The following is a 25114-nucleotide window of genomic DNA, read 5'->3' on the forward strand; positions in this document are numbered from 1 at the left end:
AACTTATGGAAAGAGTTGCACGGAGAGACAAGGGAAGACGCATGCATCCAAACAAAATGTGACATTCAGAATACGTGAATGTAAATTTTCATGATAAAAACATCAGGGACAGAACTGACTAGGAAATGAGTAAAGATCATGAAGTAGTTTAAAACATAGCAATTCTTACCCCAAAAAAATGGTAATGTCCTCTAACACCATAAATACTCTGTTGAAATAATGCATTAAATATACCAATATACCATATAAATGACAATATACTGTATTTAGAACAAATTCTTTTTCCTTCAACAACTCTAAATTACAGTTTTTACTGGATGTTGGTTTGAACTTCTGACATCCATAAAAGACCAAAGACCACTGCATTATTAAATTGCAATAATTTATTATCAGAGTGTTTTCCATGCATGAACACTGAAATCAGATTCAGAATATGTTAATCATTCCTGCTGAAGTCAAAATGTATAGCTCACCTGAAACTGAAAGGTTATCTGAGACGTTAGATATCACTGCTGGTAAAGTCATGACATTATAAAATAAAACATCTGCAGAGTGGTAGTTTAAAAATGTACAAATTGAGTTTTGGAACAGAAAATGGCAGTAAATAGCAGTAATGTTTCCCCATTTTCAAATAAGTATTTAAATCTCTAATTGTAAGAAGGAAGGTAGACAGATACAGCAAGGTGAAAATTGTCCTTATTATACTTATCCAATTGCTAGTCTGTACTTAACCCATGAGGCTTAGCTTTATAAATACCAACAACATAGTGGCAACCTTAGAAAGGTTACTGACAACTTTCACCAAAATAAAAGTACCTTGAATGAGATCCTTTCTTTAGCCACTCCATCGCTATTTTTCCCTCACTCACATAGAGCAATGAGTGATTTATTTAAAAACAATGAGTGATTTTATTCAAGTAAAATAAAAGCAATGTTCACTTTACAGGTTGCATAAATAAGGCTAAAAGCATACAAATGAACTTCTTTGGGTAGTTAATGCGTTTCAGCTTTTGATTGTGCAACTGCAAATAAGAATAAAGTGAATCAGAGTTATCCATTAGGCTGTTAGCTGTATTTCTCTTATTCCAGACAGAAGAGATAAGGGAGGGGGAGGAAAGAAGGACACATTCTTCTCTTCTTAAGCACACTTTCCATTTGTTTCTGAAGCAAGTTCTCAAAGTAGAAAAGAAGTGTGAACACATGAAATATAAACAACAGTTTCCCTCTGCCAAATACATGTCATTACTGCACTGCGATCCAAGTAGAGAAATTAAACAAACTTATCATAAAGGCAAACGAGGGACAAACCTTTACAGCTCCTAGCTGCTCTTTCCTAAATCTTTCCAAAGGTTTGATCAGAGTTTCAGTAACACTTAGTGCCTAAAAAAAAAAAAAAAAAAAAAAAAAAAAAGAGCAAAGGTTAAGCTTCTGTTGCCAGACAGACAAGTCACTAAGTCACTTTAGCACCATCAATCAAAAGGGGGAAAAAAAGACAAGCAAGCTCTGGGGCTTATAAGGAAAACATGGTGGGATACTGAGTCCTAACTCAAAAAAATCCTGTCTCTGAGTTCATTTAAGGTTTCAAAATTTCTATCTTGTCTTTCAATTCACTGTAAGGAAAATTAAAACAAATCTAAAACAAAACGAACAAATGCAGAAATTGCATTTGTTTGGCTGCAGCCAAACAGTAACTGCTTTACTTGTGCCAGTCTTGCAGATCAGGTCAACAGCCTCCACAACTGAACACCAGAATGTGCCACACAGAAAAAAACAATAGTTTTCATTTGAGGACATACACATTTCTGCAGCAACGCAAAAACACAGGAAACAGCTGTAGAATGGACAACTGAGGTGTAAGTAATAAGCTTTTAATACACAGCTAAAACCATTAGGAATTGAAATATATATATTTCCAAATATTTAAATTTAACTACATTAAGAAAGCTTCAAGTTAACCTAAGTTACAAAATCAAGAGGTGTAGAGACAAGAAATGAGAAATTTAGTTGACTGGGTAAAGTTTAATTTTTTTAAAGTTTAATTTTGTTAAAGTTTAATTCCACAGCATCCATCACTGCACTTTTTAATATGGCTATGAGACCATTTATCCTAAGAAACAAAAAAGAAAACAACATGCCATTTAAAGACTGAAAGCTAGCTTATAAATAAGTTTAAGTTTGGTCTTGCTGTGAACGCGAATTAGAATTTTAAAAGCATTTGAAATTTAGCAAAAGCTGGAATTTCTTAAATACAACGGGAGCACTGAGAAAGTGTAAAGAGCACAGCAGATGTGGAGGAGCAGAGGGGTTCCTTGCGGTCCCAGGCCTAAGGCAGAGCCCCAGGGCACTTCAGTCACCCCAGCCCAGGGCTGAGCTGCCAGGAGTGCAGGCAGAGCTCCCTGGAAGCCCACCTCAGATAGAGCAGAAGTCTTCCCCCTACCCCCCTCCAAATTTAAGAGGTTTCAGATAAGACACTGCAGGCCTAATATGGCCTTCTGAAAAGCTCTTATCGTAAAACACACGAGGGATATATTAGAGATCTGGCACAGCACAAATCCAAATAGCACTGTCTGCTCCCACCCAGCCCTGGAGCCATGCGGGGATTACTGTGGGAGTCATCTTGCCAATTCACCGTAACCAGAGCAACCCTGAATTTTCAACAGCATGCTAACCTATTTATCTAGCTGGAAACTCAAATATTGGGCAAGTCTGGGCCAAACTAAGCGTTGCACAGTCATCCTCAGATATTCCCTAAATTCAGAGCACTTGATCTTGTGGCCCAAACCCTTTCTTTCTGCATTCACTTCCTAATTTTGTCAGAAACACTAAAAGTACCCTTTAGCACAAACCTGATGGGAGAAGAAAAAGGAGGACTTGACAGCCAGAGAAGTCAAACGTCCTAAAGAGGAACTGAAAAATGCGGTTACAGGAAGGATCCATCCCACCCGGCACGCTGCATCCTATTTACTCAAGCAGTTATTGGGGTCTCCAGGGCATTTTAGGATATTCAGTTTTGTGAGGCTCCCAAAACTTCCCTGGAAATTCTAAAGGAGCTGAAAGGAAACAGCAAGTTGCATGTATAACTGGAGCAACCCCAAGCAACATCACCTGAGGCCTTCGGAGTCTCTCTTGGCTTGGCTGCAAGGATTCACACAAATCCAAGCAGAGAACCTCTCCAGAGGCTGACAGAATAATGACAGAATAATCCTTCAGTTTGGGAACATTTCAAGAAGTTGGAGTTGTTTCTGCCAGTTTCCTCTCCACTGACGGAGTGAGGAAGGAAGGCTGTGAGGCCTCCTCAGAGAGGAGCCCGGGGAGGATGAGGAGAGCCGCAGGCTGTGGAGGCCTGAGGCGCTGGCAGGTACCAGCCGAGCAGAATGCTTTCACAAAGGGAAGTGCTTAAAGGAAGCACTGAAATGGTCAAAAACTTAAAAATTAGCATCTAACAACAAGTTGCTTCTTAGTTTTTTGAACTTTTACACAACAAAAAGGGAAACATAAGGTCAACAGGCAATGGATGCATGCTGAACATGAAGTCCGGGTCAAAATAAAACCCAGCAACCTGGCGCAGCAGAAAGAAAAAAGCATGGGCAGAAAAGGCTGAGGTTCACAAACCAGAAGGGCTGGCTGCAAATCACTTGGTCTGCTACACTTCTGTGCGGCATTAACCATGGGAACCACTGAAGGTATTTGTTTGAAGCAGAAAATAATCTTTCAATCAAAATGGGATGTTCCCTCCAAGACAGCCAACAAATAAAGATTCCAGTGTTGCCAGTGGTAAAATAAGCCAGTAATTCTTTCATTAAAAGAAAAACACGCCTCTTCTCCTTCCAAAAAAAAAAAAAAAAAAAAAAAGTTTCTCATTTTGCTCAACAAACTTTTGTAACAGATGCCTCTTCAGCAGAAATTTGCCTGTCCTGCAGGTATTTATGATTTGTCACCCCCTTTTGCTTTCTCTGAGTGGGTTAATACAGCAGCGCTTATGAGTATTTCTTGGTGAAGTGGGATTTTGCAGCTCTTTGATCATTCTTATGGAGCTTCACACCAGGCCCACATATAAAAATATAGGAGGAACATTTCTTCCTCACTGAAAGGAGTGTGAGAGTTTGTACATACAGAAGCTGTCAACCAAGATGTGACTGGTACATAGTGAATTAGAGATCTGTTCTTCTGACTCATATACATGAAAACATTCATAGCTACAATATGCACAATATTAAATTACAAAAGGAGGAATTTGAAGTGTTTCCCAGTACTTCGAATTCAATGCTTATCATAAAGAGATGGAAAAAGTTGTTTTCATTCCATAAATAAGAACACATTTTTATGATATTATTCATTGTTAACTTTGTATATTTATAACTTGGGAACTCAAAAGATACTACTACTTTAAAAAACTAAATAACAGATAAGTAGATAAAAAAATATTTCCTCAGTACATAGAAATAAGCAAAAAAGCTAAGGGCCCTTTGAATTTATTTATTACACACCCTTCCCTTAAAGAAGTTTACATCAAAATCCACCACTTTCAAGAAAATATATCAGGAATTCAAATTAAATATTAATTAGTAACAAATTGCATGTTCCTGCCTCTTTCAACAACTTTTGTATGACTCTTGAGCTAATTTTTTACTCTACACACATACAAAAATCTTTTCTGTTCCTTATACCCCTAAGCTACCCAGACCCACCTGAAAGGAACATATACCCGATTTTAAATTCCAGCAAGCAAACTAGGGTGTGTGTAAGCCCTAAGTGATCAATATAAAGAGGTTACATCTCAAGTAACGCTATCTTAACCAGCTTTATGAACGTCAAGGTTTCACAAATGCTTTCAGAAATGTCTAATGCAATATGCACACATTCCTTGGACCAAATACCTGAAACTGCTTATACTATTTCTATTCTATTTGTTGTAACTACTGACAGGCCAAAGAATTAACTTCATTTTAACATAAGTCTGGGAACAGCATAAAAAAAAAAAAAAAAAAAAAAAACATAATTGCCAACATCACTTCAGGAGATCCCTGTAGCCAACATTTTCAACAGTATCTTGAAGCAGGCTTTCAGCTTTGGATATACCTCCTAATTTCAGCTGCCCTTACAAAACTTCACCTGCTCAGGCAGAGACGTTTTACAGAATGGTGATAATCCTGACTTTTACAGCTCCATATATTTCAAAAGAAATTTGTAACAGGTTGCAGATTAAGAGACCCAAGCCAACATTTTCTACAAGCAGTCCACAAAGGCACAGACTAAATCCATTAGCAAGTCCATTTACATTTCCAGCAGCTTGCCAATTAGTCACTCGAGTCAACAAGATCCAACAGGTAACTCACCAGCCAGTGCCAGTCCACAACCGACTTCATTTAGCCTTTTTTTTTTTTTTTCCTCTTCTCAGAGAGGGCGGGAGAATGGCTGTTTAGGGAGAAACTGCTTCCCTGAACACCTCCTCCCATGCACTGGAACCTGCCAGACAGCACCATCCACCAGAGCTCAAAGCTCTGCATGCTTTCTCACCCTCCAGAGCAGTCTGTCTGAGAAACGCAGCACCAACAGGTTCCCGCTCCCCTTGCGGCCACAACCAGGCTGTCTTGCAGAAGAGGAAGGCTGCTTACATGGGCTGTAAAGGGACATCGACCCATGAGAGCTGTCACAGAATCTCAGTCTGGCCTCTGTGGTTACAAAGGCGAGATCAACCAAAGTTAACCAAATTTCGGTTTGCAAATTATACAAATGCAACTATGGTCTCCCAGCATTCATCCTAAAAATGACTTCAGACTTCACTGAAAGAACTGGAAGTTAAATATTGCTGGTCAATAAACCCTGGTGGTGAGAAGTTCCTGCACTGACCCTACTCCGTTTTGAATCCAAGCATCCTCTCATACACAAGAGGCTTACTAAAAATGGCAAAAAAAAAAAAAAAGCCACGAACATGTACCTTGCTACAGACTGCACAGTGACACAGGGGTACCCACTTCCAAAGCCTCATCAAAGGAACTGGAATGCACACCACATGCCAAACAGCAAGACAGGGTGGTTTAAAGTTTCCCAGTGCGCTGACTGGGAAGATTTATTTGTAGACAGGGGCAGGATTGTCTCTCCCTGTCAACAAAGCAAAAGAGGAGGCCCACAGCCAGCAGGGCAGAGCTCGTGAAACTGAGTAAGTGTCAATGAAACTGGATCTGGGAAGGAAGTTTTGCCCTTCTCAATGTAACAGAGAATGCGGAAAGGAAGACACAGCTAACAGTGATTCAATAATAAAGTAGGTAACACTGCTGCTAAATAAAGAAGTGTACTTTCTAATAAAGAACTTTACTACCTGCAGCTGCATTTCTGCTCACAGAGGACATACAGAGCTCTTTGTGTTCCTTGTAAGGAAGTGCAACATTCAGCCTAGTACAAAAGGTGACTTTCTGAGATCTCCAATATTTGGGTGCAGGGGAAGAAATGGAAAAAAAAAAAAAAAAAAAAAAAAAGCCTCTCCCTCTAAAAAATCTCTTGTGCTACACGCCTCAGTTTGATAATGAAGTTTCTGGAAACACTAAACTCTGTGCCTGAAAGCCTGTGTTATGTAACCGCACAGATACGGCTCCACTGCAGAGGAAGTCAAATGTTATTTTCAATCGCTTCCTTGCAAAGGTTTAATCTCCATCCTTTATTTTCCCATGGGAACACGATTTCCTCTTACAAGAATATGCTCCCAGTTAGCTGCACCAGCCAGCTCTCCTGCCAGTACGCCCTGCAGACATAGCGGCATCTCTCTACCCACTCTTCAGCACCCATTTTGTACTTAACTGGAGCACTGACAATTGCACAACCAACACCCAAATCTATTCCCCTAATCTATGTGCTCGTTTTCAAGTGCACATTTTAACTTTGTAAAATCTTCTGGATTTTCTCACTGGTCTAGAGCTTTCCCTGTAGCTTTACAGTCTAAAATAAGAAAAAAAGCCTCCCTCAGCCGCACACTGGGACTAAAAACAAGGGTATTTGAGAAATTTGGGTTTTAGAAGGACTAGAGTCTACAGACTAAAGGATTTTTAAGGGTATATCATCGCATATCAATAGTTGTGTCTTTGCATGCGTGCAGAAGCTATGAAAATAGTAGTGACACCCAGTCCTCTGGGTTCATTGCTTCTGCGGGAAACCATCTGGTAATAAAGTGTCAGACAGGTATTCTTGGATACAATTTACTTTGTATATTTTCAGCATGCCATGAGGTACCTGTAACAAAACAAATCACCTTCCTCATAGAAGTTCCAGAAAACTACCCCTGGGGTTTAAAACAGTGACTTTCAAAAACTGTTCCCCAGACCAAACCCTGCTTCACCAGCTGTGGTACTGTCAGACTCCTGTTCTTCATACTTAGCTTTGTTTTTGTTTTGTTTTCTTTATTTAAATGCAGCAGCCTTGGTTTACAGATGGTACAGTAGCAGGACTCCTTTGTCCCCTCTTGTCAAAGGTTCTTTCCATTCAGTGGAAGTTTATGACTGACCTAAAGGACAGATGGTTAAAAATGCCTCCTCTGACCTATATGCTATGCTGTGCTCTGAAAGAATGTTTGCATTGATACACTTGCCATGAGACAGCTGGCTTTGAAAAGTTAAACTGGTATCATAAGCAGAGAACACAAAAAGAAAATTACTTCATTTTAAATAGGAAAACTAAATGAAGACAGTGGTTTTTAATAAAGATTACTTACAAGAAATATTTAATAGTCATGTCTTTTGAGTAAATTTATTCTTATTAAATGCATAGTATTTAGAGAAATACTATGAAACAATAAACATAACAAGTAGGAAAAGAAATACAGACAGCTTTTTCCCATCTGAAATGGATGAAAGCTTCTAGGAAATAGCTCCTTTTAGCAAATCCAATATGCCAGAGCTCAACAGTGTAACACACCCGAACACTGGCCGGGTTCACATAAGAACAGAGAATCACTCCCAGTCCACACTTGGGCTGTATAAAGATCTTGACAAAGTGAAAAGGCTACTCTGAAAAGGAAATAGCGTAATACTTATTTTCTTTGTTCATGGCAAAGCTCATAGTTGAGTAAAACGATGCCACTGAACAGCAAAGAATCTAACAGTGAACAAGAGCTCCAGTGTTTAGTCAAGTATGAACTGCTCAATTATTGTCAGAGCTGTTCTCCACGAGAAACAGTGGTGTTATTAACAACCAGCACAACCCAAACTGATGAAAGTTTTACAACGCAAATTCCAAACATTTCCCGTTGATGAAATAACAGAATGAAAATCCTCCAGTGAGTTACATTTTTTAAAATCTAATTACACAGCTTGCAGGAAGGCAAAAAAAAAAAGGGGGGGGGGGGGGGGGAATCTAGGTCCTGTGATTAAAGTTATTAAATGCTGCTCCTGAGAAATTGAATTATTTGTGCTTCTATCTCCTCACCTGAGATGTTCACTAGGCTGTTGGCAACCTAATTTTTCAGGAGTGGTACACAATTATGTATTTTTTTCACTGTCTTGGCACACTTATTTAGCAGCCTGCATTGTCAAGGGATTTAACAGGATCTAAATGCACAGAATACCATAAAATGCCGTGAGCTCTGATTGAGCAGATCTTGTACATCTTACATTGAAAATCCAAAACTGTCAGATTTTTTTTTGCCTAGATCAGTGAGTAAAACCATTGTTCCTTCACAGATTTCTTGAGATTACTGTGAAGCCAGATTAAGATTTATGAACCCTTAAATATCTACATGCTGAGGACCAAGGAAAAACACAGAAAAATTAACAGCACCATCTTCACAGCAACATAGGATCAGTGTAAACTAAATACATAGCCACTGAACAAAAGGTAATAGTAAGCTATTCATGAACGCTACTTGTTAAGTGAGCACTTCACCTGTGAAATAACCTCATGTATTTCAATACTTTAATCATAAGAGGTTAGTATTGTTAAGCATGAATAAGTGTGAGTACATATTTGCACAGATGATTTAAATTTTACCTTTAACCTTTTGAGTGTATGCCTTTCAACCTTAACAACTTCTTTTAACTTGGGAAACCGCAGCTAGGAAACCTCTCCCTCCACCCCCCCCCCCTTTTTTTTTTTTTTTTTTTTTTTGTTTTTAAAGTCACTGGAGGTAGAAGAAGGAAGAAGACAATAGAGACTTCACCAAGCTATTTTCTTTAAAAATCAATACAGGTGCATTTGCTTACATTCCTGATAGACTCTGGGAGTAATAATTCTTTCTAAACAATGCATTTGCAAAGATGCTATTTTGAACTAGACTCTGACAGACTGGTGAAACTCATTAAAAATGCAAAAGGATTTTCAAGAGGAAGGACTGCAAGCAGTTTTATGAAAGGTAAAAAAAAAAAAATAAATAGCCCTATTTAATATGAAAAACGGTTAAAAAAAATATCATGCTCAAAAATTAGAACTTACCATCTTTTCTAGGAGATACTGAAAGAAATAAAATTGTGCCAAAACTAGCAAATAGAAGAGATCATATCAAAGTAAATTCATATTGCCTTGGAGAACTAACAGGAAACATAATGAGGTGAATATAATTGTAACAAAAATGCCATTGAAAGTGAAAACGTGATGAAGTAAAAAGGAAATGCACAATTACCTGGGATAAAGTTAGAAAGACTAAGGCAAAAATCTGTTTTATTTGGGAGGGAGAAAAGAAAACCATGAGGAAGAAGTGTATATATATATATATATATATATATATATATATATATATATATATATATATACACACACACACACACACATATATATAGGTATTTCAGAAAACAGTGGGAAAGGAAGCTATAAAATCATTATTCAACTGGAAAGAGTTAAAAGAAAAAAAGCAATTGACTCTAGAACAAATTTAAATCTTAATAATTGAAGAAAAATCTCATTTAATTCTAACAAGCCATCTAACAAAGTAGAACAGCTGGATATTAAGGAGAGTAAGGATTTCTTAATAATTACATGTATTCTTCTTATATTGCATAGATGAAGAATTAATTACATTTAATTAGAAGAGGCTTTGCTTTAGATTAATTGAAGAGCACAACAAAGCACATGAAGGGGAGAGGTAGCAAGCTGCCAGAGCATGGCAGAAGAGCAAACAGCAGCAGTTTTAAAGGAGGAAAATGCAGAAACTGAGGAAAGAACGGATCAGGCGTTCTGGTTCCAATCCTCCAAAGTCCTGGAATGGTATAGAAGGTAAAACACTATGAATTGGTGAAGAATGACAATTTCCTGTTTGAGATCAGCATCGTAGCCAACCTCCTCTATTAATTTTTCAACCCACCCCACAATTTCAAAAGCAAAGGCGGTGACCTGGTCTTAACAAATAAACCATGAGAAGAACGAGGGAAAAAAAATAGTTGAAAAACTATTGAGAAATAGATATTTGGCTAAGAGGATGTTTGAAGTAGAATCTAGTTTCCTGCATGATCCAATTTTCAGTAACAATTTGTGGAATGACTTACAAATAACTCCACCAGACTAATGTACATATGGAGTGACTTAAATCCAAGAGAAAGTGTCAGAGCTTCAGAAAATGGGACTCCAAATAATTTTGACGTGAGAGATGTCTAAACTACTTTGAAAGGGTAGCAGTCTTCCAGCCTTTGGAAGAGTAACAGTGAAAATTCTCCTATGAAGGAAAAGTGATGAGTTTTACTCCACAAATACAGTAGAAAAGGCCAAAAAAAATAAGTTTAATTTGCAGTAAAAGGAGGCAGGACAGATATCTGGGAAAAAAAAAAAAAAAAAAAAAAAAAAGAATAACAACTAAACATCAGAGTGAAACTAGAAATATAGTTTGTCCCTGAATTTTATTTCTTTTTTTTAAAGAACAGTTTAGACAAGCACTTATCAGGGATGATCCAGGTACATAAGACCCTACTACAAATCACACCTCTGAAGGGCTGTAGGCAAAATCCATCCAACTCACTCAGCGCTGACACAGGAAAAAGCTAATGGGACAGGAGAAAAGCCACTGGACAGACCTGAGAAATCACTGGACACAGCACCCAACAGGGAGAGAAGCTGACAGAAGTTACTGATGGTGCCATGAGGGCTGACTGGACTTAACTGTTATGGTTAAGGGGAACTAAGTGAGAGACAGCAGAGCTCTGCAGGCAACTGAGTAAGAGGAACACTACAGACCTCTGAGGGAGTGGAAGCACGCAAACATCAGGGTCACAGCAACAGAAGTACCACCCACTGCTGAGATAACTGAGGGAACAGTAAGAGCAGCATCACATTTGGGCATCAGTTACCAAAGCTAGAATCAGCAGAGAACGGTGGATAGGGGCAGGTTGTTCACCTGGGAGAAGACTGGTGAAAGAAAGGGAAGTATAAAAGGTGGTAAAAAGGAGGCCACAAATGAGGAAATGGAATAATTACACATCAGTCATGCAATCAGTGCTGTCAGGGGGTGCCTACCATCAGCACAGCCTAAATGAGGTCAGCGAGCTAAATCTGTTGTTCTCACCATATCACAAAGACTCAAACCTGCTTCAGTCAGGAGAACTGGGGCTGGGTGAGGGCTGGTGCCCTCCCTGCTGTGTGGGAGAGCAGCTCGACAGAAGGACTGAGCATCTTAGCATCACTGCGTTGGTGCCTGCTCATCCCCAACCTTTTCCTAGTAACTTGGAGGGGTCCCATTCATCCCTGCACTTCCATGAAACTGCTGCATTGCCAAAAGAGTGCAATGTAAGCTCTAGAACTCTACTCATCCTTAACACATTAAAAAAAAAATCACTTCCAGAATATCCTCAGGGACAAAATGACCTCTTTCCTCTCTGTCTTGAGGAATGTCACCAAGCTATGGTGCTATGGAAAAGTGTAATTTGTTTTTATCTTGGCCACTCCATAACAGCTCGGTGGAATGCTTGGATTAAGGCCGACCTCCCCTTTCACAAGCCACTAAATCCTTTGACAGCTGGGACATGATTCTGGCAGCCTTTGGAAGGGGTGGGAGAAGTCATACAACCATGAAGCGCAGGACTCAAACATCTGAATTAAATTATTAAATATCCACCAAATGAACATTTGGTAGACAAACAATAAGCAAGTGAATTTATAGTAAACACTAGCAAAGTTTTATAGACTCTAGCTTCATCACACATCATAGTTTCAGAAAAACATGAGAATTATAGGTGATAAGGATCTCATTTCACATATGAAACACTTGAAATTGTATTTAATTTACCATGTGGATAAGAAAAACTTAACCTTCTTCTCAAATGCATAAAAATTAAAATGCACGGCAATATCTGAAATGCCTTAAGTTTCATAATTATTCATGGATTTCTTTAAGCTTATTTTACATGACTGAAATTTCTCATCTGCAGCACTCTGCATTGAGCCTGAAGTGAGCAGTCAGAAACCTCCTGGTCACCTTCAAAACAATCAGGGGAAAAACACTCAGTAAACAGCTAACATGAAGGAGACTGGATGCTTTTGAAAGCAATCCTGCTATCATATTTACATCTTAATAGAAACTGTTTGGATCTCTGACGTGATTCCAAACATCTGAGTTCAATTTGCCCTCGTATTCTCCATGGGAGTATCCCTAGAGTTCATTTCACTGTTCAAACACACACTGAAAAGTCAAAAAAAAAGTCAGAGCAGCAGCTGAAAATGATCTTCACCAATCACCATGCAATCATTTTCTCAGAGACTTATGCCCACTGGTGTACTAGCTGACTCTAAAAGCGATACATAACATTTCCAAGACTACAGATGCAGTGAAAAGGCCACACATCTGGTAACTCAAAGCATATCGTTTCTGTCTGGAATTAAATATTTGCCCCACCATATTTCATACTGCCCAGTTGTTGTTTTTAATCCAACTACCACTGTTCTAAAAGATACTGCATTTCATACTTTTCTTATCAAGAAACTTACAGGAATAAGCTTTCAGTGTGATAATACCTTCTGTGTAAGCATGGGCAGCATACCAAAAAATTAGTAGTACTGTTTTATGGCATTCAGGCTGAAAAACAGAAGTGTTTTCACTATACAGAGAACATTGGATTCTGCAAAGCCTACTGTGTTGGTAATCTGTCACTGCTGAAGATCTATTGACACCATCATTGAAACATGCCACATTACTCTCAAGTTCTCTCCAAAACCTGACATCAAAATACAGACTGGAAAATAGCGTGACAGGCTAGGAAGTATTTTTCATTGCAGAAGTTTCCCAAAGAATTTCACTAATTAGATGTACACAGCTTCACTAAAATAAAATACAGGAGTGGCTGGCAGGAAAAAGCAGAGCAAACGCTGTACTTCAGAATTACAAGGAACAAAAGCAACACTACTACATACTGGAGCAATCCCTACAATTTGGCAAAGCAATTCAAGATACTGAAAAGTTGTCTCATATGTAAAGACACTATTCTGCAGTCATTTGCAAGGAACCACACAGACCTTAGCCCCAACCCAAATACAGTTCCATATCCAAACAACATACCAGGACATAACACCATAACATCAATATTATTGGGCTTAAGACTGCCAGAGATAGAAAAATCTGCAAAAATTTTTCACCAGCTTTCTTGCTTGTCTACATCCTCCTACACTGCAGGCAAAGCTTCTGTCAGGAAATTAAAACAGCAAAGGCACGTTGTAGAGCTCTTAGCCCATGGTCGACACGCAGCCAACCTGACCCAGATTACACTAAAACCCTAAGCAGTCACAGATATGTGAACAAACACTCCCATCTACACAACCGAGTAACGAAACGTTCACATAAACACAAGTCTCCACCAGACTGCCTGCCTATGAATAAGAGGGCTGTAAATCTGTTACTGCATCCAGCCAAGAGACTGCATCCCAAATCCACCTAAACCTTGAAGCTGGTGCCACAGAGATCCTGGATCCAAATCTGGCCAGCTTCCCAATCTCACATGTCCTCCTGCACGTACTATTGTGTCTTCCATCGTGCTTTTTTTACTGTAACAGGTAAAAACCACCATGGTGCTTTTAGTCTTCACCCCAGCCACAACTTGTTGGGGTACCACCATTTTAAGCCCACTGATAATTATCTGTCGTTATCACGATAGCCTTCTTTAAGAGGTAGCTGCTGCCTCTAATTTCAAACTACAGAGCAAAGACTGCACAGTAAGAGCTTCCCCTGTTAAGTTATCAATATGAATGGCTTAGTGGTTAAAAAAGCAGCAAGCAACTTCAACTCTCAGCTCTTTCCTTGCTATACAAACAGCTTTTTAAAATGTTTATTGAAACTCACCAAAATTTCTCTTTGTTCTTCCAAATTTTTTAAAAAGTTTGAAAACTCATGAAGTGATGCATCTGTAATACAAAAACAGAAAAAAAGCTTAATCGTGTTACCAAGATGTCATGGCAAAACGTAGCCATTTATAGTCACTTCTTACCTACCTATATATCTTTCATCGTCTGTCTCTGCATCACCAATGAATTCAAATTTAAAGTCTCTCAGAGAATGTGCAAATTTTCTTTGGGCTGCTGAAAGGTCTGGAAAAAAAAAAAAAAGAACAGATTGAAGGTTAGAGAATCATTTTAAGAAGGTTGGAAAATCCTCCTATCCCTGATCAACTTTTACAAGAAACTCTAACAGGTCTGCCTAAGAACATTACAAGATGCATCAAGTATTGCCTAAGCCTCTTCTGGTCTCATCTGGGAACTTGTCATACACATTTCCTTATACAAGGCCACACATTACAGAGCAGGTATGATCATGGGTACAGTATCAGATCTATTCTTATGCTTCTCTACACCACAATTAAGGCCACAGGCCATACAAACAGATCTGTAACTACAGAAGTTTAAGCCACAACATGGAGTAAGTTGTGCCAGCAAAAGGATTCTCTGCTAACCTAAACTTGCTAACTCGTTTGCTAACACAAACACAGATACTAGGATTTCATACCTACTTCACATAGATAGCTCTGCTTGTGAAACTTTATATACCTAAACCAAATTATATATTACATACATAATCCAAATTTAGAAGAATTACTACACTGGAACTAGAAATTTTATGGACTTACAACTATGCCAAAAGTTGTAGGCACAGCATTAAACTTATTTTCATATTATATATTTTTAATATTATTAACACATTTTTCTCCACCCAATTTTATTTTATTGGTGTTGGACAATTTGGGGTCAGAGGGCTACATTCTACATCCCCCAGGAAGTAATCATATTCTATATTCAGCTACAACATCAGCTAAAGCCCTTGTTAAGATTTATAACACCGTGAATAAGCATTATACACTTCTCTGTTGTGCTGACGTGCAGTTTGGAAGTGTCACGGGTTCTGGAGGGAAGAAATTGCTCAATGGGGAAAAAAAAAAAAAAAAAAAAAAAAAAAAAAAAAGGATGTGTGTCTTGGTACACTCCTACTCAGTAGTAATGGTTTTACTCGCATTTTTGTTGTCAGCCAAGTTTAAGGACAATGTGAAATGTTTAGTTAATCTATAATCTTTTTCATATCACATGCAGTTCTAAAGGGCTAAGAACAACTCTTAGCACACTGGCTAAGCATTTTGTTCTTTAATATTAAACAGGAGCTAAAAGAACACAAGTGTGTTTTTTTTTTGTTTTTTTTTTTTAAATGACTGTCAGGTCCTGCATGCAATGCATTGTATGTTGTATGTGTCAGGTTGAGTACAACTTGGTTGTACAATGCTGCACCATAAGTTCAATTCAATTACTTCAAAGATTGAATCACAAATACTCTACAAACAGCAAGACAACCTAAAATGAATGAAACGCTTTCTGATCCTTGTCATTCCACCTTCCCTTCTTCTCCCCCATTTCTCCTTAATCCTTTTCTCACCTACGGTATAACAGCTTCTTCCTTTCAAAGTCACACTGCCAGGTATTCGCCTCCCTTCTACAACTGCTCCTGAAGCCCGTACACGTACTTTTCAACCCGATAGCAGCAGGATGCTGCTCACTAGCTAAAGCTTCTTGAAGGAAGAAGGATAAACAACATAATTCCCATCAAAAAGGAAACACTGATATTTTAAATCAAAGGTCTTGTGGGCTAAAAGGCTGTTCCTAAAGCAGACAGAAAAGGAAAAATATTCTGCCAGCTGTGAAAGGATTAAAAGTTTAGAAAAATAAGTTTCTTAAACATCTAATGTTATGCTTATTTGTGAGCCAAGTCACAACACAAGGCTGAAAAGAGTTTATTTGTGGGAGAATGTGTCCAGCAACCCACACTCTCCCAAACCTATTTAATTTTCTTGAATCCGATAATCCCCTGCCAAAGCCCTGTCATATGAGAGCTAGCTCCATGCCGCAGGATGGAATTGTTTATTCTGCTTCCCCTTTTTAGAGGTGAAGTGCTCAAATAATGTCAAGCATGGTACGCATTAGGGCCAGCATGCCCACACACCACACTCCCCAAAACCCCCTTCCCAGACTGCAAGGCTTCCAAAACACTGCAGCGGGCTCCAGGCTCTGCCAAGCCTTACCAGCGTGGTGTGAGACCATCTCCTACGTGGCTGTGCATCCCAAAGGCCACCTCTCTGTTGACAGGGACAGCAGACAGAACCTGTGCCCGCACCCTGATGCTTTCAGGGGAAAAGCCAACATCCGGGATCAAGTCACTGAGCTTTACCAAACCTGCTAAGGGACTGGAAATTCCTACAGCAGGGTTGGAGGCAGTAACCTTTTAACACAGCAAAGCTAGGTTTGCAGAGTTCCTGTATTAAAGTCATGAAAATGTGTTACATTCTTGCAATATCCTTCCACATATGATCTCTGTGAAATGTTTGAGAACTGTTCCATACAACTTTGGGAAGTATCTGAGTGTGGGTGGAAGCTGGGGGTTTGGGACACAGGAAGATGACCTGATGGGGTCAGAAAAGCCACAGTTACTGATCTCTTGAAACAACATTAAGAAAAGACAATGAAAGAGGAAGAGACTTTGACAGATTTTTAAGAAATTACCACTTCTGATAACGATGAGAATTACTGAAGCAAAGTAAAAACCAATCATGTGTTGCAAGTCATAACTGGGAAGAAGCAAACCTCCTGACTGGGGAAGGACAACTCAGCCATTCGGTTCAGACTGCTGCAACAGCCAGAGTCCCAGCTGCTGCCAGAATAAAGAGATATTTAATCCTGCTTAGTCTGCATGCGTTAACTGCAAGATCCATCACCCAATGTTTTATATATCATCCATCAATTTTCTTTCATCTTGGCTAACCTTACCCTTAAGTCCACATTCTGTTTTCATTCCCTATGCCAAAATAGGGCAGGGAATAACCCAAAACTGGTTTAGCACTTTGCTGGGCGGAACCACTGGTGCCTAGCTATTCACAGGTATGGAAGTCTTTGCTCTAACTCTTGGTAAAGTAAAAGCAACAAAACTGAGCATCAAGTAAAAATAGAGGCAGTATTTGAGTACGGGCAGAATGAGAAAATGGAACTTGTTTTGCAACAGTGCAGGAAAAATAACAAGGATGACAGCTAGACTCAAAAGGAAAACAACCTCGTCCTGGATTTCCTTACCATTTAACAAACCATGGCCCAGGAGAGACACCTGAGACCATCTGTAGTCCAAACTTCATTGTGGGGCAAAAAGCAAGAAACTGCTCCACCCTTTACCCTTATAACTTCCCATATTCTACAGTACATACAAAACAGTGCACAAGTATTCGTGAAACCACAAAGAAACAAAACAAGCTACATGCTGATACCAATTTAAGTACTATACCCTCTTACTACTGCATTATGATTTAAACGCTGAATATTGCTCCTTAATTTAGAAGTTTCACGAATGCATCTCAGCTCTCTTGTTAGCAGACTTTTACTGCAGCACAACTGTTCACTTGACTCTCACAGAAGCACCCGGTATTGTTCCACATCAGCATCAGAGGTTGCAAGACCAGTATGTGCTATGAAACAATGCAAACATAGATGGATTCCAGCTACATACAACAGAGTAACACAGTACGTGAGTGAAACACACATCAAATAGCACAGCCATTTATGCAGCTTATCAGGATAACACTGGTCTACCAAGGGGAAAAAATATACACAGTAGGAACTTAGGAGGCCAGAAAGCAATTATTTTATTCCTTTTAGTTTCCTTATTGAACACAGTAACACCAAACTGAGAGGTATTGCAAGTGGTAAAAGGGCTGTTGGATGTTGAACGCTGTTGCTAATGGTCCAAAGGGAAGAACAGGGCATTCAAGATCAAACAGCATTTAAATATCAACCAAACACTAACGCTATTTCCTGAGTAACATGTAATCCTGGCAAACTCATGTGGCAGACTCACCTTAAAAAAAATAATCTGTTGAATGTTCTGAAGGAAAGAAACTGAAGAAAGAAAAAGATTTATTTTCAAAGGCAGAAGGAAAGAAGGGGACACAGGGGCTTTTAATTTTCCCTGTTATTGTCCTTATCCATTGCATTCTTTTCATGCTTAAATACAACTACTTAAAAATACACCAGAAGGGCCAAAAAAGCTTCCAGCTCTCTCCCTCTTCTTTGGAGTGCTTTTGCACCAGGCTCCCACACCAACACTGTGCCAAACATCCTGCACTGTACATGCTGCCGGTGCCCCACACTCTTATTTTTCCATTTGGTTCTGGAGGAAAATATCTTTGTTTCTTATCAGAGCTGAGGCAAGCCAGTGTGACAACACGAGTTGCTAGGCACTGGGCAGCCCTCACTTACAGCACCAGACTCCAATCACCCCACTTGCTCCTAGGTAAATACTGTATTAACCATCTAGCCTAAAGCTGTTGCTCAGAGTGAGACAGTAAAACTATTTCCTAGGGTATCCTAGGCTTCTGTACGGCAGAAGTTATCTTCAACAGCCCTTTTTATTAATGTTTTCTACAGTAAAACACAGATTTTTACCTCCAGCTTCACTTTTAAAGGATCACTACAATTCTTTAAGAACTGGAATTACATCTCCTTTCCTCCTCTCTAACTACAAATCTTCTTTACACTAACAGAAATCCTCCAGCAATGACAGGTTTACAGCCGCTTTGTTTAACACGGGTTCAGATTGCTCTGCTCTCTTTCACTAACACTCTCCTTGAGAGCTAAAAGGTTCGCAGATACCTAAGATTCACCTACCAAGCTTGTCTTCAACATTAAAGATTAATATTAAACTTCTCGACTGTCCTCTGCTACTAGCTTCCTCACAGTGGCTGAGATCAGGCAAGCTACACACGCTCTTGAGATGGGCAAGGGCAAGCAAAGAGCCAGGCTTCTCCAAAGACGTCAGCAGCAAATGAAGCAGCTTCAGTAGAAGAGAGCACTTGACGTAGTTTGTCCAAGAGCTGCCAGATGAACTTTTGTGACGTTTTGTACAAACCGAGTGCCATCTCAGTGGTGGATGGGGCTCTGTTTCTCTTCTGTGTCCCCTTTAACAGTGAACAAGGGATCTAGTACAATCCACAACAATGAGAACACGAACAGGATTTAGTTATTACCTTAGTAAGATGGGTAAACAAGATTTACTTATCAACTTAGCAGATGCAAGCTGTAACAGATTAAGAGCAGTAACATGTTCCAACTCCCTGAAACTAAATAAACTTTTTGTTATTCATTTTTATCCAAGTATATTGAAAGAATCACCAAAACAGAATAAAATTACGATAAAGCTAAAATACAAGGTTATTGATTCCCCTCCAAAAGACAGAAGGGAAATCAAGTTCAAGAACAAAAAGTTCTCTGGAGTCAAGGTTTAGCAATGTCACAGTACCTGTGAGTTTCTGAAAGCTTAGCAAATTCAGGTGTGACGATAAGCAATCAACTGATTACTGACTTGCCAAGTAGCTTTTTTTTTTTTTTTTTTTTTCCCCACAGCACAATACAGTGTGAGCATTTTGGGGCCATCCCACACCTTTAAAACAAATAAGAAAAGCCACAACCCCTCCTCACTTCAGTTTAATGCAATTAGTGACACAGCATTCTTCTGCTGTTGGCCCAGCGAAGCCATCTTTCCAGCCACAGCCCCTAAGCACTCAGCAGTCAATAGCTTCACACTCTGCATTGACATGCTCAGGCCTGAGACCAACCTACCAGCGCCACACTCAATAAAAAACATCTTTCAACTGACATCTTCCCCCATTAAAACGAGCAGCCCTTGGCAGTCCCGCTGGAATCACACCAATGCCACCACCTTTCATCTCCTGTTCCCCTGTTGCAACCTCCTCCAAGTTCTCCGTGCAGTTCTACCAGCAACATCTACTACAAAAAGAAAGCTAGAGAGGATTAAAAAAAAAAAAAAAAAATGCTGTCTACTGCAAACAGCAAGGTAATTTAACAAGTTTTCAGGAGAAAAATTAAATAGTTCCCTACTGGTCTCCAAAGAACATAAAGAGTGATTACACCAACGTCATGACATGTTTATTATTTACCAGACGTCTTCAAATTTGGTGTCAGGACAAAGTTACTCTACATCAAGTTTAAAAGCACACATACACACACAAGGGGAGGTTTAATTTTTCAAAATGTAACTAAAGAGAGGAAGAGGTAACAAAAAGCAACATAATTTTAGAAAAAGTCTTACAAATCTTAACACTAATGAGTTTATGTTTCAAAAAAAATCCTTCCATAAACTTTGTATTTTAGCAAACTGAGAGAAGGAAACTGCAAGATTAAAACAAAAAACAATCAACCTTAAAGTAACTTACATGAAAATATACAAGAACAACGACTTTAGGCATCTTATCTCTAATGGAATTTTCTTTTCAACTCATCACAGACAGCAATTCATGTTGTCCTTCTGTTACCCTAAAAATCCAAATTATTTCATGACTCTCCCAACTACTGGCAATGAGAAAGGACAGGAGCCAAAAAAAGAAAAGCCTGCTTTTATTGTCCAAAGTAAGAGAAATAGAGAAAACTGGATACTGGGAAAATAAATATTCCTTACAACAATGCCTCTGTTAGGAACTGACTGGCCTGCAATGTTTGTTCCCTGGTACTTGACATTCTCTATTAGCAGCTTTAGCCCATGTTGGGATGATTATTTGTGGTGTAATTATGCTACAAGTAAACACAGGCTATTTAGGCAGATGGTTTCACTAACTGAACATAACTTCTCGTATCTGAACTAACCACAACTGAGCAGCATGACAGACCCATTGTAGCCTTCTCCCCACTTCATAAGAGAGAGAACCACCCAGTTTTTGCAAGATTTCAATTTATTAGCTTACTGTTTTATGATTTTCCTTCTTTCAAGTCCATAATCCCATACTTTAAGTGTCATTACTCTCCACATTAATTAAAACAGACTTGTTAACAAAGCTTTCAGATTTAGTATATTCCTATTATTACAGGCATACAAGATGTTTTAGACTGCATAATCTCAAACCATCGTGTTCTCCTAAAGGAAGTACACAGCATAACCTTCAACAGTGAAAACAGACTACACTCACTTCTCTCCTTTCTTCCCTCACAAGCACCAGGGTACAACCTCCAGATTCCTCTACATCAAGAAACAAACAATTACCTTGTTAATTGCCATATGCACAATATCACAAAGTAACATCTGGCATGAGTAGGGACAAACTGCCAAATCATCTCTCCATGTCACTCCACTGCACCACACCTTCCTGGGCTCTGGTTATTTGCCTTTTTTTTTTTTTTTTTTTTTTTTTTTTAAATCTGGATCTTTGAATTCAAAAAGCCAGTCCTACTCCACCCTGCCAAGTGCATTTTCCTCTTTTGTGTCAAAGGTGTTCGGCACAACAGCATGCTCAGATGTTCACTCTCCTAGGGCACCTCCAGCAGCCCTCACAAAAGCACACCCCTCTGCCAGCTCAGATGGTGACTAAATTTTTCATCTCTGCTCTTCAGGAGCACAGCCAAAGTTACAATTCATGACAGAGAAAGGTAAGCTGTGTCCCTAGCACTACAACCCTCCCAATAAATCCATTTCAGGATGGAGAAATATTCCAGCAAGCACCCCAACAGAAGACCTGCATCCTAAAGACTGTTTGTTTCACAAACCTTTCATATCCCCAACTCAAGCTACTGACATCTCAAGGACAATTTGCAAACAAGCAAGGATGTTCAGCAGCAAGCAAATGAGAAGACCATACTGTTTAAGGATGAAGGATTGGGCTAGGTAACTGAGAACGTTCTCCTCAGCTGCGAAACTCTGTAAAAGAAATAAAGTAGTTACAGTCTAAGAATTGTTTATTGTACAGATACTTATCCAACATCAGCATTTTGAATGTTTTAATTCTGGAGAATAGCTTTCTTTCCCGGACTTATTTTCCAAACAATAACTGTAATGTTTATGTAACAAAATATTTTGCTGAAGTATTATTTTGATTGCCAAAGAAAAGACCAGTTCATTTTAGGTGGACACTTGGTTTTGCCACTGTATTCTTTAACTTATCAAAGCGTACGTGATGCTGTCTCACAACAACAAAAATCAAATCTATACACTGAATACTGGACCCCTCTCTGATCTTCTTAAATGAAATGCTCTCTGAATTCAGAGCACTTCACTTTACAAAATCCAAATAACCAACAGGGCACATTTATTTGATTTCTTCAGTCATCAGACTTCACTCGTGGCAGTAAGGTAAAGTTAGCACAGCAGAAAGCCTTGATCCATCAGTGGAGGACACAGATTTCCCCCTCCCAAGAAAAAGAGACTGACTGCATTATTTGGTAGTACGAGATGGCTTGTGCTCTCTTAAGACAAGAGGCTGAATCTTGATGTGGCCAAGAAAGTTGCAGGGGGAGCACAGCCCAGCCTGAGAGAAGGTCACAGCAAGCATACCAGCTTGCAGGTGTCCCATGTGCCTCATCTGCTGCTGAGCATCAACATCACCCTAGAGTGTTCATGTCCAAGAACAAGTTCCAGCAAGACTGGGATTTTTTTCCTTCCCAACAGCAAGGGGGAAAAAACTGAAAAAATTAAAACTAACAAAAAACACCTGCACACAAAAAAAACACGAGTACATTTTGGAAAATATGTGACAATTTAGTACACTGCTACACAGAAAACTTAAAACCCAATTTCAGAAGGCAGAGGTTAAGAATTCTGGCCAGATTTGCATCAAATTTCCTTCACTGAGGTACAGACTTTTTCTTCCACCCTGGTCAAGCCTGGGTAAACCTTCAGCGTCAAGGAGGATAGGATGAGCTCAGCAGACTCCTGAAGAGGGAACAGTTCAAGAATAACTTTGATGTAGCTAGACACAAATGAAACGAATCCAAATTTTTGACTGAGAAACAGCTGGCAGCAACTGTGGTGCAGAGGACAGCCTGTACTTATTATGTCATATATAGTTTCCAGAAAAAGCACTGAAGAGCAAAAAAAAACAGATAGCTAAACTAGATGCCCAAATAAAAAAGGATTTTACTCTGTACTGTTCCAGAACTGTCAATTGAGAATTTTAAGCATAAAGCATCATAATGTTTTTGTGTAAAAAAAGAAGTTTTCCTTATATATCCATATCTGATAGGAGCTGTATCTGGCTGGACCCTAGTGAAACCAAAGCTCCTAATTAGGTCAGACAAAAGCCATGTACATACGTGCAGCATGCTCCAGCACCTGTATACTTGACACAAGATTCTTCTAAAGAAGTAACAGCTGAAAACATTGAAATGCCTGAAATATGAAGGTAAAGGATAATCCTTCCACTCCCCTTTACTGCTCACTGTCACTCTTACTTAAGTTGCTTCTAGAGGAAGCTCCAGCATCATTTCACCAGACAGTTTCTCTGATTATTCCAGTTTATTTGCCTGGGAAGAAGAATAAAGTTATTGCTCATGCCATCAATAACCAGTAACAAAGCTTGCCAGGAAGTATTTAAGTATTCAACTATGTAGTATGGTATATGCCAAAAGAAAAACTTGACTCATCTCTGTTCTGGATAGTTGTGCAATATTTGAACTCTAAATGTAACAAAATCCCTTAATCCTTCTGTCAGTTTTGGATTATGAACTTTACACACATCCAATGAATCAGTTACAGAATATTATTATATATGTAAAGGAGAGACAACTTAACTCCGAAGAGGAAAAAACACTTGACCTTAAAGTTACTGGCACACAAGCATGTGAAAGCCTCGCTGCTTTGGGATTTCAGTATACTTTTTCAAACTGAGATCCCCATCAGGATATCAGCAACAACTGGTTCCTAAATAAAAGATTGCTAAATAATCAAAAAGAAAAAAGAACAAAAGCAATTTAGGATAGTTAGTAGCAACAACCATAGCCCGCTGAGAAGCACAAGATTAAAAAAAAAAACACACACTCCTGCACAGCTGCACCAACACATCCTATAAGCAAGGAAATCCATTTGTTTAGTCTTCTAATGTAACTTTCATATTTCTGTTTTCAAACAAAAGGACAACTCTCAATAGATCATGCAGTAAAAACCTTTATAGATTACTTACATCCATGTTTTGACAAATATTAACTTGTTTGGTAAACAAGTTATTTTTGTTCCTAAATAAGCATAATGTGTATAAGAGTGAAATTACTACATAACTTTTTTGATTTGTGTATAACTGTTTCAGCCTCACTGCTAAATGCTCTGTATTTCTGACGTAAGGTGTTTTCAAGAGAGATAAGATAACACAGTTTCTTGTGTAAAGTCGAGCAATGCTGTGAAAGGCAATGTACAACCTGCCTGAGAAACTACCACGTATTTCCTGAACTAGAAGCGATTATTCTCACCACTTTGATGAAATGAGAAACGCTTTGCATAACAGAATATGAACAGGAGTACAGAAGTCAGTTGTTCTTGCTTAGTGTTTCACTGATGGAAGCTGAGGGAAAAAAAGAGCTAGCATTTCCAGAAGGGGAAAAAAAAAAAAAAAACTGCTTTTTATATTGTTTGAATAAAATGTTTGGATTTGTAATGTTTTTGTTACCGTTTCTGGGGCTGGCACATTACTATGCTCCAGACAATTTGTAAAAGAAGAGGTATTGATTTTTGCTTTGTGTCCTTCCCTGGAACCACAACCCATGGTTTATATTCAAGTACTGTCCCCAGCTATTATCAGCCTTCGGATCTACAACGTTACTTTGTGAGTCTGGACACCTTCAGCACAGTCAGAACTTTAAATGTATGCATTAGAGCAAGTGACAAGTGGAAAAGAAAAATAGCAGAGAACTGAAACTGTTCTATGAC

At 38.9% G+C, this 25114-nt stretch overlaps 1 protein-coding gene across 1 annotated transcript in view; it reads right to left on the reverse strand.

Annotated features, from left to right (window-relative positions):
• ARHGAP10 (Rho GTPase activating protein 10) overlaps positions 1-25114 on the reverse strand; it is a 141667-nt gene that overhangs the window by 87684 nt on the left and 28869 nt on the right. Inside the window, exons 2-4 of the mRNA XM_032186866.1 lie at positions 14386-14481; positions 14237-14298; positions 1309-1380 (exon numbers count right to left, since the gene is read on the reverse strand). Coding sequence (XP_032042757.1) covers positions 1309-1380; positions 14237-14298; positions 14386-14481 — 230 coding nt within the window. The remainder of the gene's footprint in view (positions 1-1308; positions 1381-14236; positions 14299-14385; positions 14482-25114) is intronic.

This window comes from Aythya fuligula, chromosome 4, assembly GCF_009819795.1.
Source record: "Aythya fuligula isolate bAytFul2 chromosome 4, bAytFul2.pri, whole genome shotgun sequence".
Lineage (NCBI taxonomy): Eukaryota > Metazoa > Chordata > Aves > Anseriformes > Anatidae > Aythya > Aythya fuligula.